This window comes from Scomber scombrus, chromosome 16 (assembly GCF_963691925.1).
Source record: "Scomber scombrus chromosome 16, fScoSco1.1, whole genome shotgun sequence".
In the NCBI taxonomy this organism is placed as follows: Eukaryota; Metazoa; Chordata; class Actinopteri; order Scombriformes; family Scombridae; genus Scomber; species Scomber scombrus.
The window spans coordinates 2,120,636-2,133,211 of NC_084985.1; the positions used below are offsets into that span (position 1 = coordinate 2,120,636).

At 39.3% G+C, this 12,576-nt stretch overlaps 1 protein-coding gene and 3 gene segments (V, D, J or C); 2 read left to right on the forward strand and 2 right to left on the reverse strand.

Annotated features, from left to right (window-relative positions):
- LOC133996245 (immunoglobulin kappa light chain-like) overlaps positions 1–3,520 on the reverse strand; it is a 630,565-nt gene extending 627,045 nt beyond the window's left edge. Inside the window, exons 1-4 of the mRNA XM_062435832.1 lie at positions 3,335–3,520; positions 3,197–3,227; positions 1,085–1,161; positions 681–977 (exon numbers count right to left, since the gene is read on the reverse strand). Of these exons, the coding sequence (XP_062291816.1) occupies positions 681–977; positions 1,085–1,161; positions 3,197–3,227; positions 3,335–3,425 (496 nt within the window). The 5' untranslated portion in view covers positions 3,426–3,520. The remainder of the gene's footprint in view (positions 1–680; positions 978–1,084; positions 1,162–3,196; positions 3,228–3,334) is intronic.
- The window catches only part of LOC133996249 (Ig kappa chain V-III region MOPC 63-like), a 630,498-nt gene extending 625,273 nt beyond the window's left edge, over positions 1–5,225 (forward strand). The window contains 2 exon segments of the V gene segment in view: positions 3,938–3,972; positions 4,726–5,225. Of these exon segments, the coding sequence occupies positions 3,938–3,972; positions 4,726–5,057 (367 nt within the window).
- A 948-nt stretch (positions 5,226–6,173) lies between these two features.
- Positions 6,174–6,767, reverse strand: LOC133996795 (immunoglobulin kappa variable 2-28-like). The segment is given in 2 exon segments: positions 6,174–6,499; positions 6,716–6,767. Coding segments are annotated over 2 exon segments (378 nt in total).
- A 2,099-nt stretch (positions 6,768–8,866) lies between these two features.
- On the forward strand, positions 8,867–10,379 carry LOC133996281 (Ig kappa-b4 chain C region-like; the record flags this gene model as incomplete). The annotated part of the segment is given in 2 exon segments: positions 8,867–8,900; positions 9,876–10,379. Coding segments are annotated over 2 exon segments (369 nt in total), but the record flags the coding sequence as incomplete, so codon positions are not given.
- Between the last annotated feature and the right edge of the window lie 2,197 nt (positions 10,380–12,576).

Below are 12,576 nucleotides of genomic sequence, written 5' to 3' on the forward strand. Positions count from 1 at the left end.
GGATTTACCTTCTGGGATAAATAAAGTTTTCAGTATCTGAATATGAAACTGAATCTATTTACAGTCAGTTGTTATCATGGGTTTATAAGTGTGGAGTGTTTGGTGTCATGTAATGAATTTGGTCCATAAGCAGTTTATTCAGTGACATGTACTGAATATATTGTAGAACTACATAATTCATGTTTTCTGTTTTTATTACAGAAAATATTTGTTGAATTTCAGATATGAATCTTCAGTGTCCTGAGATTTCAGTTCAATCTGCAGACATTCATGTTTCATATATAGTGATTTTGTTGTGTGTGTGTGTGGACATCAGTGGAGCTGATTCTGTTAGATGTTGCTGTGGTTTTAATGGTCTGACTGGGATTCTTCACTGGAACTGATCTCTTTATTTGAGGAAACTTTCAGGTTGTTGAGGTGGGACGAAAACTGATAGAGACACTATGAACATTATAAATCGTGTGTGTGTGTGTGTGTGTGTGTGTGTGTGTGTGTGTGTGTGTGTGTGTGTGTGTGTGTGTGTGTGTGTGTGTGTGTGTGTGTGTGTGTGTGTGTATGTGTGTGTTCAGTGAACTGTATCAGTCTCTGCAGTAGCTTCCAGCTGCAGCAGACAGTTCAGTTTCTGTTCAGTCTGACTGAGGGAAGTTTTTGTACGACGCTTTTTCACTGTGTGAACAAATGCTGACTGTTGATTTCATTATAACACAGACAATAATAAACTGCTGCATCTTCAGCCTGAACTCCACTGATGGTCAGAGTGAAGTCAGAATTTGATCCACTGCCTGAAAAACGACCTGGAATCCCTGATGGTCTATGGGAAATCCAGTACATGAGCAGTTTCGGAGCTTTTCCATCTCTCTGTTGGTACCAGGATAAAGAACCAACTGTCTCACTGCTCCTACAGTTGATGGTTGCAGATCCTCTCAGTTCAGATCTCACTGCTGCAGACTGAGTCACTGTGATCTGGCCTCTGGACTCTGAGGATACAGAGACAAAAACATAAAGCAGCATCATGGTTTTGTGGGCTTCATTTCAGAGGGACGGATGTTCATAGAGGAGAGGAGTTTGATTCTCTGGACTTTACCTGTGAGGCAGCAGCAGAGGAGAGTCCAGATGAGGACGGAGATCAAAGTCATGTTTTTGATGAGGAGGATTTCTGTGGCTTCTGTTGTCATGAAGGACAGCTGTCAGTCATCCAGTGTTCAACTCTCAGGACTATAAACTCTCCCAGAGCACTGGAGCATGGTGCTGCTGATGCAAAGTGGCTCTCTATGGAAATGCTCTGACTGACTCTCAGTACTCTGATGATGTTTCTCAAGGGATAAATCAATTCATCAGAGTATTGATTAATTATGATTTAGTGGCCATTTTATGTAGATTTGAATTGATGACTGCAGACAAATTTTCAGTTAGAACATATTTTGTAGGCTGTTGGGTTGAAAGTCAGAGAACCATGTTTCTCTACAGTGAGAAGTTTTAAAACTATCACTCAATAAGTTTGTATGACTGTGGTGGACTTTTGATGGAGGAACCAGACTGGATGTTAACAATAACAACTAACTCTTCAATGAAAGACATTTGAGACAGTTTCTATTCTTATTATTTATTCTCTTCTTACAAAGTGCAGCTGGTTATTTAAGTCAATATTTCGACACATAAGTTCTCTTTCAAGACTGAATGAAAACATATTTGCTAATTTTAACGCAATTTTGTAATTTCATCTGAAGAAATCTGCTAAGCATTTATTACTGAGTGTATTAACAGGAAATATTTCATGTGTTTAAATCAATCTTCCTCTCAGACTAATGAATCTATGTCATGAATGGTGGAGCAGGTGGTCATAAATGAAGACCGAAAACAGGACTGAATAAAAAGGTCTTTATTCTTTGAATCATACGTAAGAAACAAAACTAGCTGACTGGATAAAACACAATGCTGAATTCTGTCTGGACTAATGAGGGAATGGGGAACAGGTGACTAGACACAAGTGCAGGCTGGGAGTGATTGGCTGGGAAAAACACTGGGAGCAGAGCAGGGCTGATGAACATGATGCAAGGCAGGTGTGCAGGGAAAGTGTGGAGGGAAAAGCTGAACAGAGTCAGACACACATACAACACAAAGACAGACTGGAAGGCAGAGAACAGCCCAACTAATAAAGGCAGCTAAAGTTATACTTCAGTCTTTCTAAAAAGGTCCAACTCAAAATAAGCCCTCTCCCACACAGTCTTCTTCTCAAAAAAGTCTGAGAGCATCTGTTGGACAATAGTAACTAAGTAAAATTAATACAGCGAACCAACCATGACAATCTACTGAGATGTCACATCCACATGTAACCAGTTTAATGTCACGTTGTATTAGTAGGATTCATTTTGTGAGTGCAGTCTGTCTGTTTCGATGGTTCAGGGGAGATAAATGTGTAGATCAGCAGAAAAAAACCCACAAAGTCCCAGTCTGAGAGTTGTGACTGTGTTTGTATCACTGAGAACAGTCGTGAAAAATAATGTGATTATTATCTATAATAGGTTATAGGACAACGGATACATTCCGGTACATTTAAATTTTAATTTGAAATGTTCATGGATGTACACTGTCCCTTTTTAAATAAATAAACTAAAAATAATAATTTTTTAAAAAGTGTATAAATTATCAGATGCCTTAATCTGTGTGTGTGTGTGTGTGTGTGTGTGTGTGTGTGTGTGTGTGTGTGTGTGTGTGTGTGTGTGTGTGTGTGTGTGTGTGTGTGTGTGTGTGTGTGTGTGTGTGTGTGTGTGTGTGTGTGTGTGTGTGTGTGTGTTCAGAGAACTGTATCAGTCTCTGCAGTAGCTTCCAGCTGCAGCAGTCAGTTCAGTTTCGGTTCAGTCTGACTGAGGGAGGTTTTTGTACGACGCTTTTTCACTGTGTGAACACAGCCTGACTGTTGATGCTATATGCAGTCTGACAATAATAAACTGCTGCATCTTCAGCCTGAACTCCACTGATTGTCAGAGTGAAGTCAGTTTTTGAACCACTGCCTGAAAAACGTTCTGAAATCCCTGATAGTCGCTGGTCAGCACGGGAAATGAGTGGTTTGGGAGCTTCTCCCTCTTTCTGTTGGTACCAGTATAAAGCTTCTTTTTTGTCGTTAAAAACAGCTACCGCTTTACTAGTTTTACAGTTGATGGTTGCAGATCCTCTCAGTTCAGATCTCACTGCTGCAGGCTGAGTCACTGTGATCTGGCCTCTGGACTCTGAGGATACAGAGACAAAAACATAAAGCAGCATCATGGTTTTGTGGACTTCATTTCAGAGGGACGGATGTTCATAGAGGAGAGGAGTTTGATTCTCTGGACTTTACCTGTGAAGCAGCAGCAGAGGAGAGTCCAGATGAGGACGGAGATCAAAGTCATGTTTTTGATGAGGAGGATTTCTGTGGCTTCTGTTGTCATGAAGGACAGCTGTCAGTCATCCAGTGTTCAACTCTCAGGACTATAAACTCTCCCAGAGCACTGGAGCATGGTGCTGCTGATGCAAAGTGGCTCTCTATGGAAATGCTCTGACTGACTCCAACAGGGACTTGGATTACTCTGATGATGCTGTTTAATCAATGGATCAATCAACTTATCAGAGTATTGATTCATAATGTGTCAGTGATCATTTTATGTAGATTTGCTTTGACAACTGCAGACACATTTTCTTTCAGTACATCTTTTGTTTAATTTAATTGAATGTTCTTTAAAAAATATTTTTCTTTCAGACAAATTTAACAATAAATCAGTAAACATTTCATTAACTGCTTAAGTTGTGGCACTTTTTAATTGGACATCATATAAAATAAATACATTTTTTAAAAGTAGGAACTTATTTTGTAGAGTTTGTTTGTGTCAAAGTCAGAGAGCCGTGTCTCTCTACAGTGAGAGGTTTTTGTACGATGGCTCAATGAGTTTGTATCACTGTGGTACACGTTCGGTGGAGGAACCAGACTGGATGTTGGAAGTAAGTTTCTGCTCAAATGATAAATACAATATTGTAAAATAGTGTTTTGAATTAAGCTTTTGAATGTTTACAGTAGATAAAAATATCATTTTTATTTCGGCACTATTAGTATTCATGTTGTATTTCTCCTTCTTTACCATGGAGGATAACTCAGAGCAGCTTCACTAAACTGTTCTTTACACATCCCTGGTTAAAGTGATTTTCTAAGAATCATTTTTAATTTTTAGATTCAGTTTTTTACCATTGATTGGAATATAATGTGTTCAAATGAAATGAAGCAGAGTGATGATAACAATGGGTGTTTGAAAATGTGCCAAATTTCTGATCTCTGTATTGTTTCAAATGTAGTTTGAAGTCATTTGAACAGTTTGCTAAGTGATGTTTGAAATCAGCTGGTGGTCAGTTCATCTTCTGTGTTTGGTGATGTTTCCAGTGAGTGTTGTAATGTAATGCTTTGTTAACATATTTGATGATTTTGATGAGAAAGTGATGAAATCTTGTTGTTTTATTTGCAGTGTAGTTTGATATATTTCAGGTCAAACTGTACGATGATTCTTTCTGTGCTGATCTGCATGAGAGGTTTCTTAAAGGGAAGTGAAACAATGTGTGAGTGAGTGACTGGTGGAGCAGAAAAAGCATCTGACACAAACTCCTTAAAGGGGAAAATCCCCTCTCACACAGTAAAGGTGTCCAAGTGTCTGGTGTTTGACAGCTGTGTGGTCCCTGTCCTCTAATGTGATTGGTGTCTCCTAGGTGATGTCCGTCCCACCCTGACGGTGCTGCCCCCCTCCAGCCAGGAGCTGCAGCAGGGGAAGGCCACGCTCACGTGTCTGGCCAACAAGGGCTTCCCCTCAGACTGGAGTCTGGCCTGGAAGGTGGACGGCAGCAGCAGCAGCAGCAGCAGCTGGGAGCAGAGCAGGAGCCCCGGGGTGCTGCAGCAGGACGGCCACTACAGCTGGAGCAGCACCCTGAGGCTCACTGCAGACCAGTGGAGGAAGGTGGGCTCTGTGACCTGTGAGGCCACCCAGGGCTCCCAGGCTCCACTCTCAGAGACACTGAGGAGAGACCAGTGTTCCCAGTCCTGACCTGACTCACTGGGACTCTGCTACTGGTTTTACTCTGCTACTGCTCTCACTCTGATGTCTGCAACTCTGTTTTTTTCTCCCTCTGTCTCTTTAAATGTTGCAGTAATGATGTTTCTTGCTTTTTGATTTTAATATTTCATGAAAATAAAAACGTGTTCATCAAATCAACGATATTTGCAGCTTTATTATTATTATAATGATCATATTAATCTCTCTTAATGATAGCAGTGTTTCCATTAAATGTACAAAAACTGATCTCTCCTCAATATAAATGGACATACCAGGAAGTCTGGTAACACATGGTTTCCTTCACATCTGTCTGCTGTTTGTCTATATACCAGTATGCTGAAAATTAAACAATAAAACACGTCTGTCAGACTTGAGCGTGTTTCAGTTCATATTACAGATTTCTAAAGTGCCATGAGGGTGATCTGCTTCTTCTAAATATTCAAATTCTAAATCAGTTTTAACATGTTTTTATTTAATTTGTTGTTTTGACATTCTGAGAAAAGTAAAACCTTCTGAATATATCTGAACTTGTTAAACTGTTGTAGCTTTAGAAATAAAAAGCATAATATCATCAGCATACAATCACATAAAACGAATGTGATCTTTGGTTGTGACCTGTGAAATATTGACACATCATCATACTGTTTTTAGAGGGGGCTCAAATGTTTAACACACATTACATTGATGACAAGGGACACCCTTTACATGTCCCTGTTTCACTGTCAAACCTGTAGGACTTGAACACATGTACAGAAAGCTGAGGTGTGGTGGGCCTGGATGTAAAACCTGACAGAGAGCAGGAGAAGTGTAGTAAGAGTCTCTGTTTTAACCAGGGCCAGCCTTAACCTTTGTCTACTGATATTTGTCTCTGACTCTGAATAAGACTCACTCTAACACAGTGATCCTGTTCTGACACTGTATCAACTAAATAATCTTAAAAATACTTTTTCATATTACTTACTTTAAATAACTAAAAGTATAATTATAGAGTTATTGCTGTAATAAGTGATGTCTTTTATGTCAAGCCTCTGTTGTTTTGGTCTGAGTGCAGCTGTTGAGTCAGATCAGTTCCTCTCCAGCTGAGGGAGGTTTTTGTACGACGTTGTATCACTGTGTGAACTCTGAATACCAACCATACTGACAGTAGTAAACTCCTGAATCTTCAGCATGAACCCCACTGATGGTCAGAGTGAAGTCATAGTTTGATCCACTTCCACTAAAACGATTTGAAACTCCAGACTGACGGCCTGTACCTCTATAAATCAGGAGTTTAGGAGCATCTCCAGATTTATGAAGGTACCAGTGGAGCAAGTTGGCACCAACAAGATGACTGTAAACACTTGAACTGGTTTTACATTTGATGGAGACAGTCTGTCCTGGAACAGCATACTGAGGTCCAGGAGACTGAGTCAGGATGATTTGTCCTGATGAACCTGGAAAACATGAAAAAGAGGAGAAGGCTTATTGAGACAAATCCAGCTTGGAGAAAGATGATCAACATGAAAACAGAAGAGTATCATTTCTTTAACATGGAGAATAGATGGAAGAAGGTAAATGCTGCTTGTTTCAGTGTTTCTCCATCACAGCAGAACATCATTGTGGTGAACCCGGTTGCATCCTGAAGCCAAGTTTTCAGCAGAGAGTCTCACCCTGAACAAGGAGCCCCAGGGTGCCCAGCAGTAGAGTCAGTGACATCATCATTGTGCTGGCGGCGTGTCAGTGGCTCTGAAAGGTCTGGACAGCCACTGATCAACACTGGCCTCTTAACGGCTGGGAGCAGAGAGGCAGGACAGATATGCAAACACACAGAGTCAGTCAACTGTAGCTGTCCTCAACATATCATGCTGTTTCCTCCCAAAAGCTTTGACTGTTTAAGTCATTGGAGACATAATGGAGTATGAATGAAATATGATCTTAAAAATGTCCCAAAATGAGCATGTCAGCAACACTTCTGGGAGATCTATATTGAATGAAGGTTTTTAAATTGAATTCCTGTTGAGAGAGAGAGGGATAAAGGAGTTCATACCAGCAAATACATTTAATCAGGACGTTTATTTAGACTGTAGGACCATCTGAGTCTCCAGATTTCCTTTAAATTAGTTTATCAAAGGGGTATATTTTAATTTAGCTAAGATGAAGATGATCATTCACACATTTATTTCTTCCATGTAAACTGTTATAACTTCATTTTCATTAGTGTTTCACATCCCTGGATCACTAACAAGTGGTCCACAGTGTCATTGTCTGGCCTTTGAGCAGATCCTTCAAAAGTTCTCATGTCCCACCTGTCTTAGTTTCTTTAAAAAAAAACAAATTGCTTTCATAATCAATTCAACACACATGTGATCACTTTTAGAGCTCTACGTGGTCAGACACCCTCCTTTATCACTGAGCTTATACAGATCTTTATCACTGGGGGGGCAGTGAGGTGTTAGGATCAGGATTTGTTGGTTGTACCTCTCTATGACTCACATCACACCCATCTTATCATCTTTACATTGGCTTCCCATCAAGTTTAGGATTCATTTGAAGGTTCTTGTCTTCACACACAAGAACCTTCAAATGTGTGTGTGTGTGTGTGTGTGTGTGTGTGTGTGTGTGTGTGTGTGTGTGTGTGTGTGTGTGTGTGTGTGTGTGTGTGTGTGTGTGTGTGTGTGTGTGTGTTGTTCAGTGAACTGTATCAGTCTCTGCAGTAGCTTCCAGCTGCAGCAGTCAGTTCAGTTTCTGTTCAGTGTGACTGAGGGAGGTTTTTGTACGACGCTTTTTCACTGTGTGAACACATACTGACTGTTGATAATATCGATACTCTGACAGTAATAAACTGCTGCATCTTCAGCCTGAACTCCACTGATGGTCAGAGTGAAGTCAACTCCATTCTCTGCTACACTTCCAGTGAATCTGGAGGAGATTCCTGAAAATCTGTCTGTTGTTACATATATCAGAGGTTTAGGAGCTTCTCCAGTTTTCTGTTGGTACCAGGCCAGAATATATTTTGTGTCAGAGTATTTCCATAGTCCCATATTAGCTTTACAGTCAATAGAGATAGTTTGACCGAGTTGCACTGTTTTGGCTGCTGGCTGTGTAAAGACACGATTTTCTCCAACAGACCCTGAAAAGAGAGAAAAGACACTGGACATGAGATGGTGAGGTGAAACTCAGCTACACTCCAAATGATTTTCTCAGGACAGAAAAATGATTTTCCTCACCCTGAGTGAAGCAGAGGAGAGTCCAGATGAGGACGGAGATCAAAGTCATGTTTTTGATGAGGAGGATTTCTGTGGCTTCTGTTGTCATGAAGGACAGCTGTCAGTCATCCAGTGTTCAACTCTCAGGACTATAAACTCTCCCAGACCACTGGAGCATGGTGCTGCTGATGCAAAGTGGCTCTCTATGGAAATGCTCTGACTGACTCCAACAGGGACTTGGATTACTCTGATGATGCTGTTTAATCAATGGATCAATCAACTTATCAGAGTATTGATTCATAATGCGTCAGTGATCATTTTATGTAGATTTGATTTGATGACTTCAGACGAATTTTCTTTCAGTACATGTTGTCTGTTTTCATTTAATGTTAAAAGAATCAATTTTACTTTTGGACAAATTAATCATTATATTTGAAAATGTGATTAACTGTTAAAGAAAATGTGGCACTATTTAATTAGATATCATATGAAATAAATATTTTTTAAGCAGGAACAGTTTTTTAAGAGTTTGTTTGTGTCAAGCCGTGTCTCCGTGTCTCTCTACAGTGAGAGGTTTTTGTACGACGGCTCAATGAGTTTGTATCACTGTGGTTCACGTTCGGTGGAGGAACCAGACTGGAAGTTAACTGTAAGTACATTTTCAACTCGATCAATATAATAATCTTATTTTAATTTAACAAATGTAGCATATATAGTATTTAACAATTCATATTTTAACAATGTTGAAGTTATAATTGAAGACTTATTTTTCTACCCTCCTCAAATCTGTTGAAAAATATAAAAAAAGTTCAATAACATTTTTGACAGTTTATGAATTTCTATTGTTGTAAAAAATATATATTTAAATGTTTAAAACAGTGTTTTGATAGAAGACAATCTTCTGTAAAAGAGTTATGAATACTATTCTGTCAGAGAAACCTTTTTAAAAGTTTTCAAAAAGTAATACATTAAACATTTATTAAATTAATTAATTAAAATGAATTCAAGAATCTTTGAATCTCTTTAATGAGGAATTGTAGTTTTTGTAAATGTGTGTTTTGCTCAGTCTTACTCTCACACTAATGACAAATTAAATTTAGAACTGACAGTGAATTTAACACCGCTGTAGGATATAAATCATATCCTGGATTAGTAGAAGTAATTTTGACATTTAAAAAAGTTGTTTAAAATGTTCATCATTATATTTACAGTAAAGAAACGTCGTTATTCAGTAAGGATACCTGCTTACAGGAGGACAGTAATCTTGAACATTTGGCTTCAGTGAAAAACATTTTAACACTCCTGCTAATGGATGATTTTTTAATAATCAAAATGTATTATTTTAGTTTGGTTGTTGATAATTATACAATTGAGTAAGAGTGGTTGGTTTCAGCTTTTTATCTTTAGCACTGAAACCTGTCTGTTGTCATGGTTCATTAGTGATGCCTGTCTGTTGCCATGGTTACTGAGCTCAGAGAGGGAAGTGAAACACTGAAGACCAGTTTGATCCAATCTGAGAAAGTGCAACAGAACCAGCATCCTCCTCTGCTGCAACCAACAGGGTGGAGTTTATTTTCTCTTTGTATGAACTTTCTTCATGTTGTCTCTCTATCTCCTCCTCCAGTGGGTCGAGTCGCCCCCACCCTGACGGTGCTGCCCCCCTCCAGCCAGGAGCTGCAGCAGGGGAAGGCCACGCTCACGTGTCTGGCCAACAAGGGCTTCCCCTCAGACTGGAGTCTGGCCTGGAAGGTGGACGGCAGCAGCTGTAGTAGCAGTTGCTGGGAGCAGAGCAGGAGCCCCGGGGTGCTGCAGCAGGACGGCCACTACAGCTGGAGCAGCACCCTGAGGCTCACTGCAGACCAGTGGAGGAAGGTGGGCTCTGTGACCTGTGAGGCCACCCAGGGCTCCCAGTCTCCACTCTCAGAGACACTGAGGAGAGACCAGTGTTCCCAGTCCTGACCTGACTCACTGGGACTCTGCTACTGGTTTTACTCTGCTACTGCTCTCACTCTGATGTCTGCAACTCTGGTTTTTTCTCCCTCTGTCTCTTTAAATGTGGCAGTAATGATGTTTCTTCCTTTCTGGTTTTAATATTCAAGAAAACATTTTTTATGCTTGCATTGATATGCTGAAATTACTGGTATATTGAAACAATAAAGATTTTTCATCCAATCACCTGTTTCTGTACATATATATCGTATTATATGAAATCATTAAATCTTACTGACTTTGTCTCATTGTAACGTTAGTAAGACTTCATAATTTCGGTAATAAGAGAATTGATATGTATGACATATGTTCCATGGCCCAGTGGTTTACATCACCTTTCATGAGACAAGTATGACATGCCTTTTTATTCTCCTTGTTTATCTGTACATCTGTCTCAGTAATTGCAGCCAAAATGTATAAAGAAATTAATCAGCCAATCAACCATAAAAAACTAAGAGTCTACAGCAGTACCTCTGTGAAACAGCACTTGAGGTTAAAAGTTTAAAATTGAATTGGAGAGAAGGGGTGATAAGTGGACATTAAGGTGGGCCCACATTGGCCGCAAGTCATAGAAGTTGCTGCTTGCATTTTCCCATATATATATTTACTGCCCTCTGGTGGACACATTGTGGTACTGCACCAATTTTCAAGTCACTGATAGAGGCCTTCTTCCTCATGCTGCTATCCAAAGTGATTCACACAGAGCAGCACAAGGACATAAGTCAGATAAACTGCATTGTACACTATCTATATGTTAGGTTAAACAGGATAATATAGATACTTGTATAAAATAATGCTACAAACTCGCTCCAACCTTTTGACACGTTCACCATTAAACTCTGATTGTGTTTTTTTAAATGGTCAGATCGATAGATAGATAGATAGATAGATAGATAGATAGATAGATAGATAGATAGATAGATAGATAGATAGATAGATAGATAGATAGATAGATAGATAGATAGATAGATAGATAGATAGATAGATAGATAGATAGATAGATAGATAGATAGATAGATATTTAAAAACATGTCCTGTGTCTTTTGCTTGCAAATAACTATGTTTTCATGTCATATACAAACTTTTACATTATTCAATAAACATCAAACAGTTCATCTACACTCATCCTCTCTCTTTCTGTCTATCTCTTTTTGTCCGATCCCTGTGGATGGAGTTACAGACAGGCAGCAGAATGAGTACTGGTCAAAAAATGTCTATTAATGAGCCTTCATCATGCCACCCAATAAATTATCTGCTGCCTGTTTCTGCTGAAATAGCCAATTAGAGTGTCCCAACAAGAAAGTGCCTAAAATTATTTATTCCTGTTATGTTTTCCAGACAAGTGACCCCTAGTGGCCTTGTGGGTTATGACTCTTGTTTGTCAGGAAGTAGTGCAACCTTTAAGTTCTCATAGTGAGGACATGAAGTTGGAAGCAGGGTCAAGAAATTGTGAGATTATTTACCAAGTAGTTTTAGCCATCCAAACGTGACCAAACCTTCACCAATTTGTTTACATTTACATAATAACCAATGCGGCCACTAGAGGGGGCTGTCACTGGAACCTATATAATTGTTGTCATTTTGGGACTGATTCTGTCATTATTCATGAGAGGACAGTCTCCAATAGAGGAGACAAAGCTTTTGGAAGGTTCTAACAAACAATGTCGTCCTGGCTCAAACCCAGTCTCACAAATAATATTTATATACAATTAATTTGCAACAGGAAATGCATTTTGAAGGAAGCATGGTGCCACCTGGAGTAAGATGTTTGTCAACGCAATGAGGAATTGTCAAATGTTTACCCATGAACATACCAGCAAAATGTTTAAAGACATCATGTAATTTGTTTTTCACTTGCACTCAAATACACCCAAAGCAACAAAAGCATTGTGAATTTTTTTTTAAATGGTTACCATTGGGCACTACACCTTTGGCAGTACTTGCTCTAAGGTTAGGGTAAGATGGTGGACTAATGGTTTAACACTGAGAACAATACAATGACAGTGAGACAAGTTTGCTTTATTAAAGTTCAACTCAAACCACAGGAAATGTGTAGTTTTTTGGTTTTGCTTGACCAGAACCACGACTAATCTAAACAAAATGTACTGTTGTTGCTTATATCGATCCACCCACAGGACTTCGGTCTCTGGCATCAAGTCCCGACCATTTCCCAACGACTACAGAAATTTAGCACTTCCTACACTACAACAAACAATGAACATAATCTGGGTAGCAATATTGATTCCCATTGAATGTAACTGGCAAAACAAATAAGTTGGATATAAAATACATTTCTACGAGACAAGCTTGCATGCCGATAAGGGAGTCAGATCAGG